At 47.4% G+C, this 21,872-nt stretch overlaps 1 protein-coding gene across 1 annotated transcript in view; it reads left to right on the top strand.

Moving 5' to 3' along the window:
• TBC1D10A (TBC1 domain family member 10A) overlaps positions 1–21,872 on the top strand; it is a 44,710-nt gene continuing 22,838 nt past the window's right edge. Inside the window, exon 1 of the mRNA XM_078595271.1 lies at positions 1–519. Within this exon, the coding sequence (XP_078451397.1) occupies positions 221–519 (299 nt within the window). The 5' untranslated portion in view covers positions 1–220. The remainder of the gene's footprint in view (positions 520–21,872) is intronic.

The raw sequence follows: 21,872 nt of genomic DNA, 5'->3' as shown, positions 1-21,872 counted from the left end.
ACACGACGTGACAGGGTCTAGCAGACACGTCCATAGCAGCAGGAACAGCAGGAACAGCAGGCTGTGAGACGTGGCCCAGCCACCCACACACACACAAACACACATGGTCACATACCCCGTGTGTGTGCGTGGGAAGCCAGCGAACCATCATCATCATCATCCGTCTCATCAGATGCCCGTTCCACGCTGCGCCCACGTGTGATTGACCCCGGGCTTCAACATGGACAATGTCAACACGGAGGACGGTGGCAGTGGCAAGGGTGACGGATCGATAATCTTGGGTCTGGGATCGAACCAGGACAGGGCTACCTCTGCGTCTGCGGGCAGCCTGACCGGCTCTGCCCACGGGGTCTACGGTGGTGCTGGTGGTGGTGCTGGTCGTGGTGATGACGAGGACTGTGCAGACGATGATGACGATCGGAGTTCCGTCGGATCCGACTCGGAGGTGAACGCGCCCAATGGGACGAGGAAGACTGATCGGTTCGGATTCATCGGTGGGACTCAGTACACGGATGCCGTGTGAGTAACCCCCCCAAATGCACACACACAAAACACGCGTGTGTTTTGTGTGTGTGTTGTGTTGTGTGGTGGTGTTGTGTTGTGTATCTTGTTGTGTTGTGTGTGTGTTGTTGTGTTGTGTGTGTGTTGTTGTGTTGTGTGTGGGGGTATTGTGTGTGTGTGGTGTTGTGTTGTGTGTGTGTGGTGTGTGTGGTGTTGTGTGTGTGGGTATTGTGTTGTGTGTGTGTTGTGTGTGTGTTGTTGTGTGTGTATTGTATTGTGTGTGGTGTTGTGTGTGTGTGGGTATTGTGTTGTGTGTGTGGGTGTTGTGTTGTGTGTGTGTGGTGTTTGTGTGTGTGGGTATTGTGCTGTGTGGTGTGTTGTGTTGTGTGTGTGGGTATTGTGTTGTGTGTGTGTGGTACTGTGTTGTGTGTGTGGATGTTGTGTTGTGTGTACACGGGTTTGTATGGGGAGTGGTGGCGCAGTGGGTTAGATCCATAGCACTGCGCTACGAACCCTAGATGGGGCCTCCTCCCCCCCCCTTCCCCTAGGTCGACTCAGCCTTAAATGTGTGTACCCGGTACGATGGATGTGGAACATCGCCACGAGGGTGACACCTCGCACGAGACGGGGCGACAGGATATGCGCGGTTCGACCACCACTGGGGAGACAAAGGCGGCCGGGCGTGGGCTTGACCACCCACCCACTCGTGTGCCGTGCCGGCCTTCATAGGTGCTCGCTAACAGCGCTTGCCCCAGCAGTCTGCGTATCCTGGACCCGATAGACATTTCGTCAGTCCTCTTGTGTGTGTTTGTGCTGTACCGTACCCTGGCAAGTACATACACAGAGTGTGAAGACCCCGATCCTATAGACACATTCCTGTGTGGGTGTGTTTATGCATTGTGATGTATGTCCACTCTCTCGTGTCCACCCCAACTCTACAAACATGACTATGTATGTATGGATGTTGAACCTCTTTCGCACCGTACGTAGATAATCGGAGGTGCGGATGATAGGTGATGTTGTGTTCCACTACTACATCTGTGTACACGTGTGTGTGTGTATCATACCTGTCAACCCATACGGTTGACCCGTATTCTTATACGTGTATACACGTGACATGTACACGGCCCATGTGTTTCTCGTGTGACACAGTTATTTTTGTGACCATATTGGTGACCCTCGGCTCACGATTGCAAATTAGACCATCCTGGCCTCTTGAATTCTTACCTGGTTAAACAAAATCGGCGATGTATAGGCGGGTACCCTCTTGTGCACACGCAGCGATACACAGGTGTGTACATGTGTGTACATGTGTGCAACCAATCGCCGCCACGTGTTGGCCCTATGTGTATTCTCGATCACACAGGGTCGGGTTCTTTAAATCGAACCAGCTGATAGTCCATTGAGACTCGATTACACGACCCGTTTCAACGGAGACCAGGGTTATGAAGGCAGAGAAAAGGCCAAACAAGAAATTAAGTGTTAAATTAAAAAAAGAAAGCTTTATAATCAAAATAATGTGTTAAATCAATCTTATTTTTATTTACATGCTTGTTTCCGTAACTTGGAGGCAAACGATTAACGCATGGACACAATGCGGTACTGTATTGTACAACGACACACCCATTCGTACATGGGGATGTCATTCAGTCCACGCATTATCATTATACTACGTGTTTAATCACCTGGTATGATACAAACATTGATCGCGAGCATGGGAAGTGGCACAAAAAAATGGAGCAACAATAACAAAATGCACAAACAAGGCTGGGGATGTTCCTGCATGGAATTACACCGAGACACAGGAAGAGGAACACGTGGATCGGAGAAAATGTGCAGGTTTACAGACATCATATCGATGGTTAATTAACAAAAAAACAATTCGTGGGCTTGGGCAGGGAACATCTTGACCTCGAAAGAATGATTGTTGGATGGCTAAGGCAGAATGGCAGCCAACGATGGATAGACGTTAGGATGGAGCAGTGAAGCAGGCCATGTGCAGTTACAGCGCTGGGTCAATTGTTGCATTGCGAGGCCCGTGATAGGTAGTGACGGCTTGGGGAGGTCTTGGTTGCTGATGATGATACAATATGCCAACGTTGCAGAAAGTGGTCCATCTTCAGAGCGATTGTTGGCACTGTGTGAGATAAGATTAAAAAAAAACTTGGTATTTTGCCTGCTCAGTGGAAGGTAAATCACTGGCTTTTGTTTTTATTGACAGCCTGGGGCCTGGTATAAGATTGTGTAATTTAATGGCCTGCCTAAGGACAGCTGATAGGAATGTGGGTGTGTGTTGATACCATTGTGGGGTAGCAGTGGTTACCTGAGTTCGATTCCCAACCATGGATAAGATCAATGGGCAAGTTGTTTCCGACACAGCCCATTATTAACCTCATGAGAAAGAGAGACATCCAGACCCCATGTCTGGAATTCAGATTCTCAGCAGTGCTGTCTCGGTGTCTGTGACGCAGCCGTGACGAACAACATTAGGTCCATCCAGACATACACTGACATGCTAAATGGAGTTGTTTTGTCTTTGTTGACAGCTATCGGATCCTATACTGACTGCATGATGGGAACTCTGTAGGCTTTTACTACACGGTACTATGGTTGGCAAAACAAAAATCCCTTTGCCATGCCCTTTGTAGCCTCGTGATAATCACAAGACGACACAGTGCCAGCTGGCTATGTGCAGCATCGTCACCACCATCATCTTTGTCGTGATTACAAGCATCACGGATTACTGCAGTCGTCGTTATGATTTTTAAAGATAGACAGGTGACGATTTGTATTTCTTTGCACTCGGAACCTGGAGTCTGAATTCGATTCCGCACTTAACGGCGTGTTGAAGTATGGTCAAACAACCCCCAGGACTAGCATGGTGTGTGGGGGGAGGCCTTCATCCAGCAGTTGATTGCAAACGGGTTAAATTTCGATTTAAAGCTTTCGTGACTGCAGGGATTCATCTTCTTGGTTCTTTCGGTAAAGTCACGTGACTTTACCGAAAGAACCAAGAAGATGCCAACGGGTTGTTGATTATATATCAATGTTTTATGAGCCCAGTGAGATCAGGAGTTTGTTTTTTTCAACAGAGACCTGGGTTTAACAAGTACATCAGAAAACAAAACGCACTATTCAAAAGCCATCATTAGCAATAGTGTATCCTCTGCTATATGAAGGCCTTATCACACTACATCGCTGATCCACAATTAAATGGGATCACACGGTTAATTACATTTGTTTTCACGTCTCTCATGTAATAAGGGGCCATAAATGGCGAAATTAGCCTCTAACAATCCCTCCAGAGACGATACATTCTGGGGCCTAACAACTGTCTCAGGGTTGGTACGGGAGACCCAAGGAAGCCCTTGCCATCAGCTCGTCCATTTATTAAACCACTGCAACATTTATTAGGGCTGCAAGATTCGTTGAATTTAGTTAACGCAGCTTACGGAACTCGGATGAAATTGGGGGTACCAGAATGGAAGAAATTTTGGTCCCGTGGTTCACCCACCGCCCCCCCCCCCCCCCCCTGGGGTTCATCGTACAGGGGAACTCGAGGATGAAGCCAAAGGGTAAAATCCTGCCGTGCAAGGAAAACCGTGCAGAAAACACCGCCTGAAAAATCCACAACACTCCTGAGAGAAAATATCAAACGAGGACCGTGTTTTGATAACTGGTCGCAGGGAGACGTGTGGTGGATTATGCATAACGTTATACTTTGTGCGTGCCTGTGTCAACTTGGGAAATTGCTTTGGCAAAACACTTCTTGTTTTAAGAAATATCAAAAACGTAGACATCTAAACTGACCACTGGGATGATTTTTTTTTGTTCGTAAGCTGGTTGTGGCTGTACATGTGACCGTACACTCTATAGAGTAATATACATTGAGGTGTACCTAGCCTGGCACGTGCACTACAGTGTCACCGCTGCCTGCTTGTGGAAAAATCGCAGTTGGTGTTGTATATTGTATGTACAGTAAAGTAAACATAGTCGTCTTAATACCGGAATCTTTTTTTGTATTTTGAATGTAAAAAAACTAATTAATTCATAACATAAGTATTTTCCTTCATAAAATGTAAACGAATCCTGTTAAATTACATATATTAGTCCTTAACCAATGTGAGGTAATTGGGGGAGCTACTGCTAGACGTATGATTAATTGACAAGAGGGTGTGGAATGTGGATAAATTTAGATGCATTTGTCACGGGCGTGGTGACGCCAGCTATTTCAACATTTGACGTCACCATTTCAAGGAAGACAGTGGGGTTCTTGTGACGCTTGAGATAGAGATCATACTGGTGGTGATGATGCTTGTGATGATGGTGATGATGATGCTGATGATGCTTGTGATGATGCTGATGATGCTGATGATGCTGGTGATGATGCTGATGATGGTGGTGATGATGCTTGTGATGATGGTGATGATGCTTGTGATGATGGTGATGATGCTTGTGCTGATGGTGATGATGCTTGTGATGATGGTGGTGATGATGCTTGTGATGGTGGTGATGATGATGGTGATGATGCTTGTGATGATGGTGATGATGCTTGTGATGATGGTGATGATGCTTGTGATGGTGGTGATGATGCTTGTGATGATGATGGTGATGATGCTTGTGATGGTGGTGATGATGCTTGTGATGATGCTTGTGATGATGGTGATGATGCTTGTGATGATGGTGATGATGCTTGTGATGATGGTGATGATGCTTGTGATGGTGGTGATGATGGTGATGATGCTTGTGATGGTGGTGATGATGCTTGTGATGATGCTTGTGATGATGGTGATGATGCTGGTGATGATGCTGATGATGCTTGTGATGGTGGTGATGATGCTTTTGATGATGGTGATGATATGAGTGGTGATGGTGGTGGTGGCATTGGTAGTGACGAGACTGTGGTGTAATCATTTTTGTGATGAAAGGGATGATGGTCGTAATGGTGGTGGGCAGTGGTGGTGATGACAATGTTTGTGATGACAATGTTGGTGATGATAGTTGATGATGGTGATGGTCGTGATGATGATACTTTTAATTATGATGTCTTGTGAGAATGGCGGTGGTGGTGATCATGATTCTTGTGGTGATAGTCATCATGATATGTTTTGATTATTATGGTGGTGCTGATTATGATGTTGGTGATGTTGCTGATAGTGGTGATGATGCGTGTGATGCTGGTGATTATGATGACACACAGAGAGAGAATGGCTGAGAAGCTCTAGAAGGAACCACAGTAAAATGGGGAAAGGCAGCCTGGTGGTGAGCCGGTGTCAAGTTATACCCCAAGTTCTGCAGTCCTCAATATATTAAGGCGCTATCGGCCAGCTCATGAATGTTTACGTGCGTCAGGGTGAGGAAACTGAAGCACCCAGAGAAAACCCCACGCGCGCGAGGGGGCAACACTCGATCCCATTACGGATTTGAACGGGTGGAGCCCACATTTCTAGCGTGTACCGCCTTCTCTTGGCAAGCCCCGGGGGTGGTATGCGGCTTTCTCGACGCCCACTACGACGGAGGAGGGAGCTTCACAACGTTTGCGTTGGCGATCCACCGTCCGATCCGCACTCCTCCGCGTCTGCCGGGTCACGTTGCGTGACCCTCAATCACCAGCGCTGGGGGGGTGGGGGCCTGCAGATGACGATTAACGAGGACGGACAGCCGAGGACGCCGCCGCCGCGGTGGCTGAAACGTCTTGGCCCACTCCGCAAGCTTGGCGATGGGCTGGCAAGCTCGGCTTTTTCTAGTAACGGTGGTCAACGGGTCCTGGGTGGCCGAGTGCCACTTCTCTTGTCCGGCGTCGTGATTCCAGAAGGGTGGGTGGGGTCACCGAGCGCTGGTTTTGGTTCTGAATCCCGTCCGTTGTCACTGTGGCCGAGTGATTACTGTGAAGAGTTCGGGGAGCGTGTCGGGTGTTACACAGTGTGGAAGCTGCTTATAAGCGCACCTGGTATAAGGTTATTACTGATATAAGCAACACGTCCTTATATTACGCTGTTGGGGCAGCGGTGGGGGGGGGGGAGATGAAGGGCAACTTCTGATACACTACTTCTGATATAAGCACAGCTGGCCTTGCTCCCATAGGGTCTAAACCCCATCTATACCGTCCGTGTTAGAGATGGGGTTAGCAATAGGGTTAAAGGTGGAGTTAGTGGTACAGCATAATTAAACATGGGAAAAGTCTTATGGTTAGCGGTCGGGTTAGTGTCGTGGTTTAAAGATGGCCGTGGAGTTAGGGTGAGGGTTTGCGGGGAGCGGTGGCGCAGTGGTTAGAGCGCTGCGCCCCAAACCCGGTGACCTGAGTTCGATTCCCACTCATGGCCAACTACGTCTACTCAGCCTCAAATGAGTATCAGGTAAGGGGTGTAAACATCCCTCTGGGGAGACAAAGGCGGCCGGGCGTGGTGCTGGCCACCCACCCCCCTCGTGTGCCTTGTCGGCCTTTAGAGGTGCTACTCGCTAACAGCACTTGCACCAACAGTCTGTTAAGGCTATACGGGGGATCTTTATCTTTGGGGTTATGATGTGGTATTGTGTTAAGAGGGTCAATGTTGAAGTTGGGTCTAAGATAAGTTGACTCAAGGAGCTGGGTTAATACTGAGAGCCATGGTTAGTGGTATACTGTTTGCTGTTCGGTTTCAGAGAATGCTGCGGGGTTGGATTAATATCAGGGTTTAAGTTAAAGCTTGGGTTTACAATGAGGCTCAAGTTAAGATTCAACGCCCAACGTCGCCGCAGTGTTGGGATTTATCCTCGGCAGTGTTTGCCTGCGTCGTGCCAATACTTATCTTTAATTTCTCGTCAACTTAATTCATCGTATTACACAAACAAATTCAAACTTCCAAACATAAAACAAAGTTCAACTTTGCAGCCAGATCTGTGTGGATCTCGGACCCCCCCCCCCCCCCTTGACGTGAGATCGAGAGATAACCAGATGACACACGCTGCTGCTGCGGTTACACCGCATGTTTACTGTTGTAGCTATTATTACTGTTTTGTTCTTAGCTTATGGATGCCTTATCACAACTCTGGCTTGCTGCCTTTGCAAGGCTGACTGCAGCTGCATTGAGCCGCGGCAGCGAGATGTTAACCACCTCGACCGGTATCCAGGGAGTCGTGGGTTCGATCCTGACCCTGTGACGCCGGTGTAAATTTGGAGTTTGCGGTGTCTCTCTCTCTCTCAGTGGTCGCGTGGATTTTTCTTCGGGTCCTCCGGCTCCCCCCTGCCACATTTCGAATCAACATCGTGCGTTTGGAGTATTTTTACTGCTATAAATGTCCACGTGACGATGAGCCACTTGGTTGACCTCTGTCACTTGTGATGGCCCAGGTGGATTCTGACAAAGAGCCACGAAGCAGCTCAGTGGGGCCTGACCTGGTAAAATAAAATCGTGAAATAGAGCCGGTGTGCGGGCTCCACTGATCCTGGGGGCCCGCCTCCGCAGTCCACGTGCGCGGTCACCCTCGGGGTAAAAGTTCGGCGCGGAAATCGACGGCAACAAAAAAACGACGTCCTGTTTACCGCGCCTCTTGCCAGCATCGCGTGCGTGAACGCACACGGACACTGTACACGCGGCATAGGTGCCACTGCCGTAAGCAACTTTTTTATTTGATCGTCGTCATCGCGAGCCATGGTCTATTCACTGCTGGATGAAAGGGCTTCCCCATCCCCATCGCCCCCCCCCGCGCAAGCCATCACGGAGCCCCCGCACAACAGCTGATTTGGTCGTTCTTAAAATGTAGTGGCTGAATACTTGACAGTGTAGCACCCTGCCAAGTCACTCCTGGATGAGCGGCCTGTCTATGCCTTGTCGGTCATGAGGGTTTATTCTTTGGTTCTTTCGGTTAAGTCACGTCTAAAGATAAAATAATAAATTAAATAATAGCATATTACGACGTTTCGATTGCAACACAAGCAATCTACATCAGGCATTAAAGAAATAGCAACAAAAATCTTACTAGAAAAACTATAGATAGACATACAAGCAGACAGTTTTTTCTAGTAAGATTTTTGTTGCTATTTCTTTTATGCCTGATGATGATTGCTTGTGTTGCAATCGAAACGTCGTAATATGCTATTATTTAATTTATTATTTTATCTTTAGACGTGACTTAACCGAAAGAACCAAAGAATAATACCTGCAGTCACGAAAGCTCCAAAATTAAGGTCATGAGGGTTATTTTACCACCGTACATCACCACACTGGTCAGTGCGGGTTGGTGAAGGTAGAGGGCAATGGAAGTTCAGTACAACTTGGGATTTTGCGGCACTGTCCTCTGCTGCCCACAGTGCCTATAGCACCTGTTTTATGCATGGCGGGCACTTATCCAAGTGCTATCCAGGCTCCAGCCTGCTTAGCTTCTTGAGATCTGATGATCGGGTGCAATCCGGCTGATTCTGTCATAGTCTGTTTTGCGTAAATATAGTGCCTTTTAAAATGTAGCCGATTAATAAGTGGCAGTTAATTTAGTTTACAGTCCCATGTGTCAATACGCTGCTGGATGAAGACCTCTCTCTTCGCCATGTCCTTTGATCCTCGGGGTTGTTAGACCGTACTTCCCCATGCTGGTCAGTGTGGGTTGTGAAGGCGGTGACCAGGGCCGGTTCGGAGACCACTTGCTGCTGATTTTAGCCGTGACCAGGAATCAAACTCAGGTTGCCGGGTTCATAGTTTAATGCTTTACCTACACCAACGCCGTTCAATCCCTAACCACCTCTAATTGTAATCGGACTATGCTCAGACTAAAAATAATCTGCCCAAGCCGACTTAAGCTACAGGAAATGTACTGACATTGGTTGATGTTCGTGCAATATTATAGATTTGTCAGTTTTTCCTCTTCTCTGACTTCTATTTGCTTAATTTGGTTTCATTAATGTTATGTGTTTTAACCTGGGCTCATTCTTGCGCATGAGACTACACTGGTCTCTGGAGTTCTCACCTGGTTTCAGCAAAATAAACTTGAAACGTGAAACTAACACGATGATTGTATGTACTTATAACCCAAAGGTCGTAGGTCACTACATATAACAAATCGAGATTGAACACGTAGAATACTGGACCAGTGCCGATTGATAAAAGCGGGCAGAACTAGTGCATAACAGCCATGGGACCTTTTTGCCAGTTTAAAAGTCTGAAAATTAAGAACAGGTTTTACCCTTTCTGGGAATAAAATTGGTGTAAAACCTATTCTTATTTTTCACACTGATACTGGCAAAAGGTCCCATAGATATAACTGCTCAAGCAGAGCTATACATCCTCTGATACTTGCATTGGCGTTTTTTGGTCTATGTATGGCGTAAGCCAATCAATTTAAAAAAAACAATGCATATATTTCTAGATTTGAAGCTTTCGTGACTGCAAGGATTCATATTCTTAGGTTTTTTCAGTAAAGTCACGTAGGTAAAACATTAAAATTAATGAAAGTAAAATAAAATAAAAATCACGACGTTTCGGAGGCAACACAAGTCTCCGTCATCAGGTGGGACCGTCACAGCCAGATTTGCTGCATCAAGTGAATATATTATATTATCAGAGCATGTTTGTTTGCATGTTTTGCCACAATTACGTGTGGTTAATGCAGACTTGATGCCTTTCACAAGGCATCTGTTTCGTGATTTTAACATCTTAACAGCTATTTTATTGACAGAAACGATCAAACGTATTCTTATTTTTCGGTGCATAACACTCGCCACTTTTCAGTTCTTCCACGTGGCAATATGTTCAGGAGCGAAATGCCAATGTCGAGGTCTGATAGCCACGAGAGGGCTTCAGGAGCGAGTTTGTGTAGTTTTGCTATTCCTCCGTTGAAGGATTTGCAGCCTGCAGTGGTTTGCTATATCGTCCATAGTTTGAATTGCTTGGTCACGATCACACTACTGTGTGATCGTGACCAAGCATGAAGGAGAGGTGCGCTGAGGCCTGTTAATGTTCTGATGCATCTGTGAACGTCTGTGGACATCTGTGAAAAACAGCCTCAGAGCTCGTCGGATTTCTCTAGGATAAATAAAAAATTTGATTTTGGTGTCGTTGATGGTTACCACCAGTGGCTTTGAGGAATGTCCAAGCCAGGCGGTGTGATGTTTGTGTCGCGAATTCGGTGTTTATTCTGGACGTCCACTTTGTTTGCCAACCTTCTGAGTGAGAGTCAAGGAACATCACCACCTATGCATTTGTAGACATCCTCTCAGCCACACAGCCTTCTGGGAGTGCATCATTTCCGCAGCATTGGTGCAGCACAAGAAAAACTCTTCACCACTCTCGACATAGTGTTTCACTAACAGTCAGGCCCAGCCAAGACTGTGTTGGTGGACTGCCAGAGGGAGGGAGGGAGCGGGGAGGGAGCGGGGAGGGAGAGGAGAGAAGGGGGAAGGGAGGGAGCATCACAGAGCCCAGAGCCTTGGGCCATGCAGATCCAAGCTGCAGTGACGGGAGGTTGAAGCAACATAACACCGGAACCAAGGAACAGAGCGCATCCCACAGGACGTCGATAGAGGAGATGGAGCGTTGAAATAAATGTGTGTGTAGTGCTCGGCGGATTATTACAGCGCAGGGTTGTGAGAGGCAAAGGTGGCTTGGGGGGGGGGGCATAGGGGGGGCTTCACCCAGCAGTGGATTGATCATGGCTGCTGCTGCTGCTGATGATGATGTTGAAATGTCGATGAATGAACATTCCGAGGTCGAGAATGTGTGCAGCAGCTGCAGTGTGGCTCGCGTTCTGTGCGAGAAGACCCGAGTTCGATTCCCAGCCAAAGCCAATCGTCGGTTCCGTGTGCGAGTGATTCTGGACCAGGTCCGCCCGACCCATCGTCACCGTCCCGAACTGACCAGCGCGGTGAAATAGGGTCAAAGTCGTGCCCCCATGGCCGACACGGCACGGGGATGTTTTCATCTATTAGTGGATTGAGAATGCCCAGAAATTATTATCATTATTAATACTAATTTAACGACATCCAACTGTCTTCTCCCTTTTCCTAAAATTTCCACCGCCACCATCATCACCACCACCACCTCCTCCTTCCTGCTCCCCCCCAACAAAACAACCCATACCGTGCGCGCTCCACCACCCAACCCCCATCCCTCCCGTGCGCTCCTTTGCTCGCAATCTCCCATCGCAGCGCCGCTCACATTTCCTTCTGCATGGCTGGCTGGCCGCTGCCGCTCCGCGTGATTGTCCCGGCTTAAATTGCGCAAAGGCGCGGCGGGCACGGCAGTGAGTGGGGGCAAGCAAGACCGATAGACAGGCGGGACAGACAGACAGACAGGTGGGACAGGCGGATGGGCGCGGAGTTGAACGATACGTTTCATATTCTTGGTTCTTTCGGTAAAGTCACGTAGAAGGGAAATAATAAAACAACAAAAATAAAACGATACAATTCTCACGACGTTTCGATTGCAACACAAGCAATCATCATCAGGTGTGACTTTACCGAAAGAACCAAGAATATGAATCCCTGCAGTCACGAAAGCTTTAAATCGAAATACGTTTCCTGTGACCGATGAAGAGCGATGAATCAGAAATTTCCTTCCCCGGGTAAATGTGATTGGAGATTTCAGTTCTTCTTGAGAGTGATTTAACCGTTCGCTTGCTTTGTCCGAGAGTTGGCGGAGTCGGTTCGTTTGGCAGGCGCTGAAGAGTCCCGATTGTGCCGGGAGTGGTTGCAGCGATGGATGTGTGGGAGAAGGATACGCGGGGAGAGGGGGGCGAGGGCGTTCGAGGCGGGGGGGTGCCGTGGAGTCTTGAGGGTGAGGAAGCTGGTGGACACGTGCGTCGACTTGCAAAGGGGGCAGCTCTTCCCTGCTGGTGCTTTGCGCTGATCCATCGATTAAAAGCGATTGCTGCGCTCGAGATTCGTTTGACGAGTCGTGCGTGGGTGATTCGATTTAAACTGGCATGTGGATTTCCGCACCCAGTATTATGATTCATCGTGTTTTTTTTAGGCCATGGCTACGCGATTGTGTCGCAGGCTGTGCATTACCTAGGCGGTGGCTGTGGTGAGACGCTCCCCACCGCGGCGTTCTGCGTTGACGCAGTGACATCATCGCAAGAGCGCTGCGATGCCTCGCATTTATCCAGGAAAAGCCTCGCTGATTCTCAGTATACTCTGCATTGGCAGTTTCCTGCATTTTGGATGTTTTGGCCGATTCCACTAAACGAGTGTTTCGCATCACGCCGATCCTAGGGGGGGGGGATACCCCCCCCCCCCCCCAATATTCAAATCAGCTCAAAATGCCCCCCCCAATATATCGCTATAAAATAGATTTCTGTTTATATGATTGTGGTTATGGTTGTACTTTATTAATCCCTAATCTCTGCCATTACATACAATGAAACAAGAAAAGGTAAAAAAAACAGAGCAATGTAATACAATACACTATTAGACATGATTGTAAAACATAAATAAAAAGTCCATCCCATGTGTTAGTGAATTTTTTAATATTTTAGGCAGGAAATTCGTTTTCAAATTTAGATATTTTTTTCTGGCGGGGGGGGCCCCCGGACCCCCTGGAAGATTTGGTCCCCCCCAATGTTGACTCCATGGCTACGGCCTTGAATAAATGAGAGCACGCACGCGAGCGAGCGGATAACGCACTGCCCCGTGGTCTACGCAGAATGAGGTCCACCCCGGTGCTCGTTTGTGCAGCATTGCGACAACTGCGGCTGGCGCGTGAATCGTCCGCGGAGGAAATTCACACGCGGCAACGTTTTGCGATGAATGGCTTTCGCAGGGCTCTGAATGCAGCAGTAGCAGCAGCGGCGGCGGCGGCGGCGGCTTTCTTTACGATCATCGTTCTCGCCTTTATCCCAACCCTGGCAGAGGCAGCGGCCGCTGGGGATCGTGCCAGCGTCGAGCTCGTTACCGAGCCCTGGGGGGGTGGTGGATGTTGATGGCGGTGGAGACGTGAGGGGTAGGGGGGCGGTGGGCATCATGCAGGGAACCAGCACTTTTCGGAAGGCGTTGCCCTGCAAACTGCGTCGTTCCGCAGCGCTTCAAGCGGCTCGGTTGGTGGGCTTAAGACGGGTGTAGGTGGAATAAGTAATATTCATTTTTTTTTTAAAACACGCTTTTATGAAATGTACTAGTAATGGAAGAACTCCACGACTCCAGGAAGTGGCCCCGAAGCTTGCCATAACGTAAGGGGCCGTGGTCAATTGCAGCCAACGTCAGTTTACCGTGGACAATTAGACCCAAGCCGAAACATAACGTAGAAAAAAGAGTGTTTAAAAATATATAGTATTGTCATCAGTATGACATAAGTATACCAAGTTTGCAGTCGACACCACATTGGGAAGTGGGTTAAAATTGAGTTACAAGATTTCAGGATACAACGACAACAGAGTGAGTTAAATAAAAGCGTGTAAAATGGCGGTATTCTTGTTTTTAAGATGGTAATGAATAATTAGTTAAAATCGTTACCCAGGAAAGCCTCACTGAGTCTCTCTTTTCCAGAAGGGCCTTGCTCCTGAGTTGGGAGGTTTGACCGCAATTTTGTTCAGGCGAGTTTGGCTTCATATTCTTAGGTTTTTTCGGTAAAGTCACGTAGGTAAAACATTAAAATTAATAAAAGTAAAATAAAATAAAAATCACGACGTTTCGGAGGCAACACAAGCTTCCGTCTTCAGGTGGAACCGTCACAGCCACGACAGCTGTATCAAGTAGCTCTTGCAATCTCTCATTTTCTTGATACAGCTGTCGTGGCTGTGACGGTTCCACCTGAAGACGGAAGCTTGTGTTGCCTCCGAAACGTCGTGATTTTTATTTTATTTTACTTTTATTAATTTTAATGTATTACCTACGTGACTTTACCGAAAAAACCTAAGAATATAAATCTTTGCAGTCACGAAAGCTTCAAATCTAGAGTTTGGCTTCGTGCGGCAGTTACGCGTACATCCGGTAGATCCATCAACGCCGCTTAGCTCATGAGCTCCGACGATGTCGGTTCGTATTTGGGGCCATTTGGCCACGACGTGCGATTGAAGTTGAAGAGCTTTTCCTTTTCACGAATTAAATTATCCACGTATGAAAACATTTCGTGGAAATAAACCAGGGTGCGTTTTTCACTGCCCGTGATCCTGAAATTTGCATATTTTAATCTCGCCCTCATTGATTTTGGAAATCCGAGAAGTGTTTTTTTTCCCATCTCTACAAAAAATCCATAACATTCTCCAATATGAAGAGTCTACGAGTGGATGTCCTTACCCCGCGCGCCCTCGGTCAAGTTCATCCCAGATCATTTGATTTATTTTTTAACACGTAGGCTTGCGCGACCCAATTGTATTCATAATAAAGTTTTTTTTGGGTTAGATCGTGTTAACATAAATTGTCGTTAACCCACGGACCACCCATTAACCGACCACGACCCATCAACCCACCACCACCCGAGAACAGTAAACCCACAACATTTACAATTGACTAGTCAATTTTAAGTGTAGTTTGTTTATCCACACCGATGTGCTGAAGTAATAGCTAATTGGCACGTTTAGTTCACGTGACAACCTGGTGGGTTAATGACACATTTATATTTTCGCAATCTAACCCAAAAACCTTTATTATGAATGATAACATTTGTTCTAAAAAAACATGTACACTTTCCATCAAACACGCTTCGTTCCCTAAAACGGGGGCCCTATCACGTGCCACTCCATTGTCAGTGACTCAGGCCATGTGGAGAAGGGAGAGCCGACGGAAACGTCTGTTTGCGTCCGGAGTATTTGATTGGAGGCAAAGTGTTTTCGCAGTTTATTCGGTGGCTATGCCAGCAATCCTTCGTCCTTCACTTTGACAGAACACCGAAGGGCAGCACAAATGTTTCCGCTTGCTAGATATGCGAGTGACCTCAGGATATTTTTTTTTATTCCAGACTAGCTTTACTACCCGGCTTCGCCCGGGACTTAGATTCACCACGCCCGGCCGCCTTCGTCTCCCCAGTGGCGATGTTCACACACCACACCAGTTACTCGTTTGAGGCTGAGTCGACCTAGGGGAGGCCCAGGACCGGTTCAAATAATCGTCACCGGTGGTGGCCGTGATCGGGAATCGAACTCTGGTCGCCGGGTTCGTAGCGCAGCGCGCGAACCACGACACTACAATGCGTGACGCTTCAACATGCGTGGGTCACATGACAGATTTGACGTCACAGCTCACTTGCCGTGCAAAAAATATATTCATTATTGAGCTCTCCCCCCCCCCCCCCAAAAAAAAGGTGTATTTTTATAATTTTTGCATGGTGTACAGTCTGGAAAGTACCCACATGCCAAATTTAAAGTTTGTTGCATGTCGGGAAGTACGCTGAACAACAGACACACATAATCACAACTTTGCCTTTTATATATATGGAGATAAAGTTGACAGGAGACTGGTCTGTTGGTCGGTCTTTTTGTCCAAAGAACGTCGGCTATAAAACCCTGGCAGCTGCAGAGACAACATCGTGATGAAATGGGGTATGAGGTAGAAAAAAAATAAAGAAATATACAAGGATTAAAAGTGAGGGCATGAGCAGACCTGCCTTCAGAGAGGGCGCACGCCTATTATTTCTAAATTTACCATTTCAAGCACTGCGATTGGACGGCTGCAGGAGGAGAGAACAGGAGTGGCAGAATTTATGAGAAAAAATGAAAATTGCTGTTTTCGCGCTTGTGCTGCCGCGTAGCTCTCCGATGTGTCTCCGGCTTGTGCTGTGTGTCGTAACAGCACGATGTCCGACGTTTCAGTTCAGTTTCCGAAGAAGCCACCAAGCACGTGGCGCGAAGCGTCAGGACAGCGCGCCGAGCTGTGTGCTGCGGTACAACGGGAAAACTCGGCGCAGAGTAAAATAAAATATTAAATATTACCTACTATAAATCACCCAGAAATGTCTGTCCGTCCCGCGCGTGACGTCACTCCACATGAGGCCCAACCCCCCCTAATTAATATTCATGAGTGGGTGGATTTTTACACTGACGCAGAAGGTCGAGCTAAATTAAATCATTTATACTATGGGAACCTCATTTGCCAGTAAAAATATGATAATTGGTTCTTTACCCTTCTATCTGGCAACAAAACTGACACCTTTTTACAAGGAGTCATGTTTGCATAGACCGCAATACCTGCAGTCATAATACAAACAAAAGAACATAACTCTGATAATGTGCACTGTCCTTGAAGTTGATTGGTCCACACCCGAGACAGCTTTCCTTAGAGCCTAGTCTCATATGGGTTGGACCAGATGACGCCAAAAGGCGCACAACCTATGCGCCTTTTGGCGTCATCTGGTCCAACCCATATGAGACTAGGCTCTAAGGAAAGCTGTCTCGGGTGTGGACCAATCAACTTCAAGGACAGTGCACATTATCAGAGTTATGTTCTTTTGTTTGTATTATGACTGCAGGTATTGCGGTCTATGCAAACATGACTCCTTGTAAAAAGGTGTCAGTTTTGTTGCCAGATAGAAGGGTAAAGAACCAATAAATCATTTATTACGCAAAGTCGCTTCAAATGTGACGTTTCTTTATAGAAAGTGACGGTAAATAAATCTACGCAAGCACATTATTACATCAGTGCGTGACGTCACTGCAAGAGAGGCTCCCCCCTTCATTAATATTCATGGCCACGTGGAAATTTACACGATCGCGCGCACTGCACATGCCGCACCCCTCTCATTAACAATCATGATCGGGTGACGTCACCCCACGTGCCGCACCCCTCCCCAATAACCATTATCGGGTAACGTCACTCCACATGGGGCAACCCACCCCCCCCCTCATTAATAATCATGAGCTGAACAATTTTATACTGAATATTTCAGATTTACTGCAATATACACCCGTCCTTGGACGGGCAAAACAAGCTAGTATACAACACCCTTCTGGGTTTAAGTAAAGCCCAGTCCTCTGGTGCCAGGAGAATTGGGGGGGGGGGGGGGACGTTTGACCGGTCGATTTCGGAGGCCTTGTCTAGTTTTGGGGGGAATGAGCGGGGTGCGGTGACTTTGCCCGCTTGCTGTCATTATCACAGCTGTCCGTCGCCCAGGAGACGGGGGCCATAATACCGGTGACACGTACGAGGCTTCCTTCGTATCTTGTTTGTAATTAATCCAACATCAAACGGCGGCGCGCGGGGCACCGCTGCCTGCTGTTCATGACCTCTCGTGGAACTAGCACCGACCTCTTTGAGGTTTATTTAAAGGCTCTCTCGTTCTTTTTCATCCCTTATTTCAGGATTTTCTTTCTCTCCCCAGCAGCCCTAGACGTTGTGCAGCTGCCAGGATGTTATTGCTTGTTCTCTCCGAGTGTTTTTTAAGATGACCGCGCGGTGTCCAACGTTCCGCTCCACGTGCCGGGTGCCTCTTCGACGAAACGTTCAATTTTTTGCACGCGCTGTGGAGAGATTATTCAGGCGCTGAACGCCGTTATTCAACAAGCTCCCGGCATGTGCGGAAAGGTGTCGGATGTCACGCCCCAACAATATGCGGCCCAAACCAAAAATACGTCCCGAGCGCTATACAACACGACCATGAAAACATACGCCATCGAACAAAAACAAACGACACTTATTTCCATGCAGTGCATAGATAGAAAACTAATTTATCTTAAGAACTCATTTTTGTGTTTAGTTTGTGGTCCTTCCCCCCACACCTCTTATGAGTACGGTTGCCTACGTACGGAAGAAGTTCTACACACACACATGCGTTGCTGTTGTTGGGTGATTTCGTCAAATATTTTTGTATCTAAAATCAGCTATAAAGCCTCTTGTGAATCACGTGACTTCTCTGTGTTCAAGTTCAAGTTTATTTATTAGGTATAGCCCTGTGAGCCATTCGGCTCTTGAATCGGGTGCAACCGCAACAAACAAAAAACAAAAACATGAACAAGAAAACATCTTAAAGTGAATATGTGACTAAGTGCAAACAGAAAATCCAAGAAAAGACAGCAAAATATTGCAGAAAAAACACCGTACACCAACGCTGTGTGCAAAAATCCCAGTGGGATGCAAGTCAAACAACAACAACAACAACCACAAGACAACTTAGATTAAGACCATCAGTCTTACTCCGTACTACAACAAACAAACATGGCCAAACCAGTAAACTTTTCGAAATCACCAAAATAATGCAATGAAACAGTGATCATAGGAACTGTGACACCCCCGCTCTAAATTCCTCTCCTCTCCCTGCTGCCCCCTGTGAAAACAGACGCCGCTCCGTGCAGCTCCTTATTTCTCTCCCCTCCCTCTCTTCCCTCCCCTCTCATCATCACCATCACCCTCTCATCCCCTACATCTTGGCCCGGTCATACCTTCTCCCCTGCCTCCCCTTTCTGCCCAGCCTCTCCTCCCTCTCCCTTTCTTCCTGCTGCCCATCATTGAGTCGTGCCGTGTCGCTCTTCGTCCGTCTTGTGGAATTCCGTCCAGGAATCCCTCACTTTTCCCGGTAATCTTGTGCTGTCTGTACTTTTGCACAATTGATTATTTTACTCATCGCGTGGTGCGCCAGGTAGGGGTGGAAAAAAAATTAAATGTTTAATTAAACGATGAACATGGCAACAATTTGCAAGCGCTGCGGACAAGAAATGTATCACCACGTCCGGCGTGAAAACCAACTCGTTGGGCGTTTTTTTTTAAGACGAAAAAATAATAACACGTAGACTTATTTTAAAATTTTCCATTCCACTCTCAAATCGTACAGAGAAGTGAAGTGGAGAGGGATCAGATAAACGTTTGTGGTTTTGCATTTTTGCAAAGCCCGTTGAGTGATATTTTAGTCACACTTGGTTAAGGATTTGGTATTCCCGCACTAAGTTACAGCGCAGAAGAGCGCACGATGTGGCCTGAAGTTGGAAATTTATGGTTGTAACGACGCATCCCATCGTTCATGAATACCGATTCTCTACGCTCACGATACATGCATCGAAACACGCAGGTCAGAATCCACGTATTTTATTATACGCACGTGTCACATACAGTAAGGTCACGTGACCTCTGCAGCTGCTAGTGGCCGCTGTATTTTATATAATTATTTTTTTTAATGTTCAAGGGAGTGAATCCTTACACCACATCATATCTCCGCATCTTAAGCGTTACCCCCTGTATGGTTGGTGAGTTTCCTCCGGCTTTACCAGTTTGCTCCCACACGTAGCCAAACGCTCACGAGCAGCAGCATCGTTCAAACACCCCAGATGTGGCAGGACCCTCCTGCAGGTGACGCCTGAGACTCGGCGAGGCTGTCAGAGATTCCTTGCCAGGTGACCGCGCCCACCTCCCAATAGACACAGACCCGTTGGACCAACCTTCCACGTTCCTTAGCAGGGGGCCAGGCTCTCAAATAAGACAACTACTGTCAACTGTCTACAAAGCGGTACACATTTTATCGTCACCGGAAATGGGAGCTTTGCAACCTTACAATCGCACACGGAGTGTTTCTGGCAGCAGCCCCACCGGGCCGGTGAGTAAAGTATCTCCATTCCTCCCTCCCTCCGTTCAGCCATCCATCGTGTCAGCTGAGGGTTCAGAGGTCGAAGGTCAAGTTACGTCTGCACATTCCCTCTTGATGTTCCTCCGACTAGCACGGTTCGCTACATACCGTGCGAAACAAGTTCAATATACGTACATACATCCCTTGATGGCAAGCCGCCACCACCGCCACCACCGTGTCACCGCGCCACCACGCCTCATCATTGTCTTCCGCCTCTCTTTCCAGACAAAGGCACAAGGTGCACCAAAGAGTAAATCGGAGAGCGTAACTAATTGGTGGGGAGCCTGTACTCGGGGTGGGTTCTCACACCGCGTCACCGGGGAGAGAATGTCACCACACCCATGGGTTCTGCCTCCGCCACGCCGTTTCGCCGGTCTGCTCTGGCTCCTGCCGCCGTTGCCAATGCCGCTGTCAGATGCCGGAGAAACAGGTTCTCTGGTTTTTGTCTCAATGTCTTTTTTCCCCCTTCTTCCTTAAATAGATAGCAACGTGAGCCGTCGCAACAGCAGAAGTGGTTCAGCCCACCCACCCAACTGTGCCCACCCGACCGTGCCCTGCCAGAGTTGTATAAACACGAGGGCTTGGGTCGGGACGGCGCAGATGCGGAAGACAGCACGGAGTTTGAACGCACGGTGCCTTTGACGTTCAAGCTTCTGTAGTGCAACGCCCGAGCATCATGAGTGTTGGGCCCTCCTTGGGCCCTCCACCGTGTGCATCTTGACCAGCGTCGGTGAAGTATGATCAAACAACGGCCACGACACGACGTAGCGTGGAGAGGCCATCATCCAACGGTGGATTGACATAGGAGCTGTAATTTATTGTCTTTACGTGACGTTAAGCAGACCGGTGTTTTATTTAAACTTGGTGAGAGCCCTTTTAGACTAAAAGTCTTTTTTTTCAGGGGATACCTGGATCACTAAAGAAACAGCGCAATATCGAAATCAACAACATTTTTCTATCCACTGCTGGATGAAGCCTTCCCTGTGCCATCACACTCCCACATGGCACACAATAGCACTGTAGTTGAAAGGGAATGCTCACCCCAATAACATCTGGTAAATGCAACATCAGTTTTTTTTTTTTAAACAAACTCGACTCTGCTGATAAGACCCAGACAATTGAAACTGTTCTGGAGTTTATTTGTTCAAAAAAATTCTGCTAATTAATATCAGCTTGGAAGACTGATGCGCAAAAAAATACTTTATTTTGACGTGGAGATAACACATTTCGCGTGGAAATCAAATTATTTACCTAATTCTCAGGACACGGAGAGACACTTCGGCCAACGTCACGAGCAACAGGACCATCCTGCAGAAAGGGTCTCAAGTCGTTCCTGAATCAATAAACGACGGGTTATTGTCGTTGATCGATGTCAACATCGGCCGTGATCAATATCGGTAGAATAAAATGTGTTTTTACCGCCTTGAAGTGGGTTTCTGAATGGCACTCACTTTGTAAAAAAAAAAAAACATTTTTTTTTAAAGAAAGTGCCCTCCGCATGCTTTCTCTGCGCTGCAGTTAAACTGTCGACGTGGTTTTACTCGGAACGGCTCTTATCTGTCACGTCACGTGTTGCTTCATGGCCCACTGCGATTTTGTGGATGAACGATCTCACGATTCGGCAACGAGATTCGATTCGAGAACCCATTATATCTCGTATCCATTCTTGCCGCATATTTTAGATGCTTCTCAATTACGGATGGAACCATGAATGCATTCGTTAAACTAAACTATTTTATTTTACCAGGTAAGGCCCACTTTAGCTGTACAGTGATACCTCGGTTCACGAACTTAATTCGTGAACTGACTCTGGTCGTGAACCGAATTGGTCGTGAACCGAGGCACATTTTCCCACAGGGTTCAATGTAAATCCGGTTAATCCGTTCTGACCTTATTTTTTTGGTTTTTGAAGCACAAAAATAT

The sequence above is a fragment of the Lampetra planeri genome, chromosome 6 (assembly GCF_965212315.1).
Source record: "Lampetra planeri chromosome 6, kcLamPlan1.2.h2, whole genome shotgun sequence".
NCBI classification, from domain to species: domain Eukaryota; kingdom Metazoa; phylum Chordata; class Hyperoartia; order Petromyzontiformes; family Petromyzontidae; genus Lampetra; species Lampetra planeri.
Note: the sequence above shows the minus strand (reverse complement) of the source record. Positions and strands in the feature narration are given on the sequence as shown.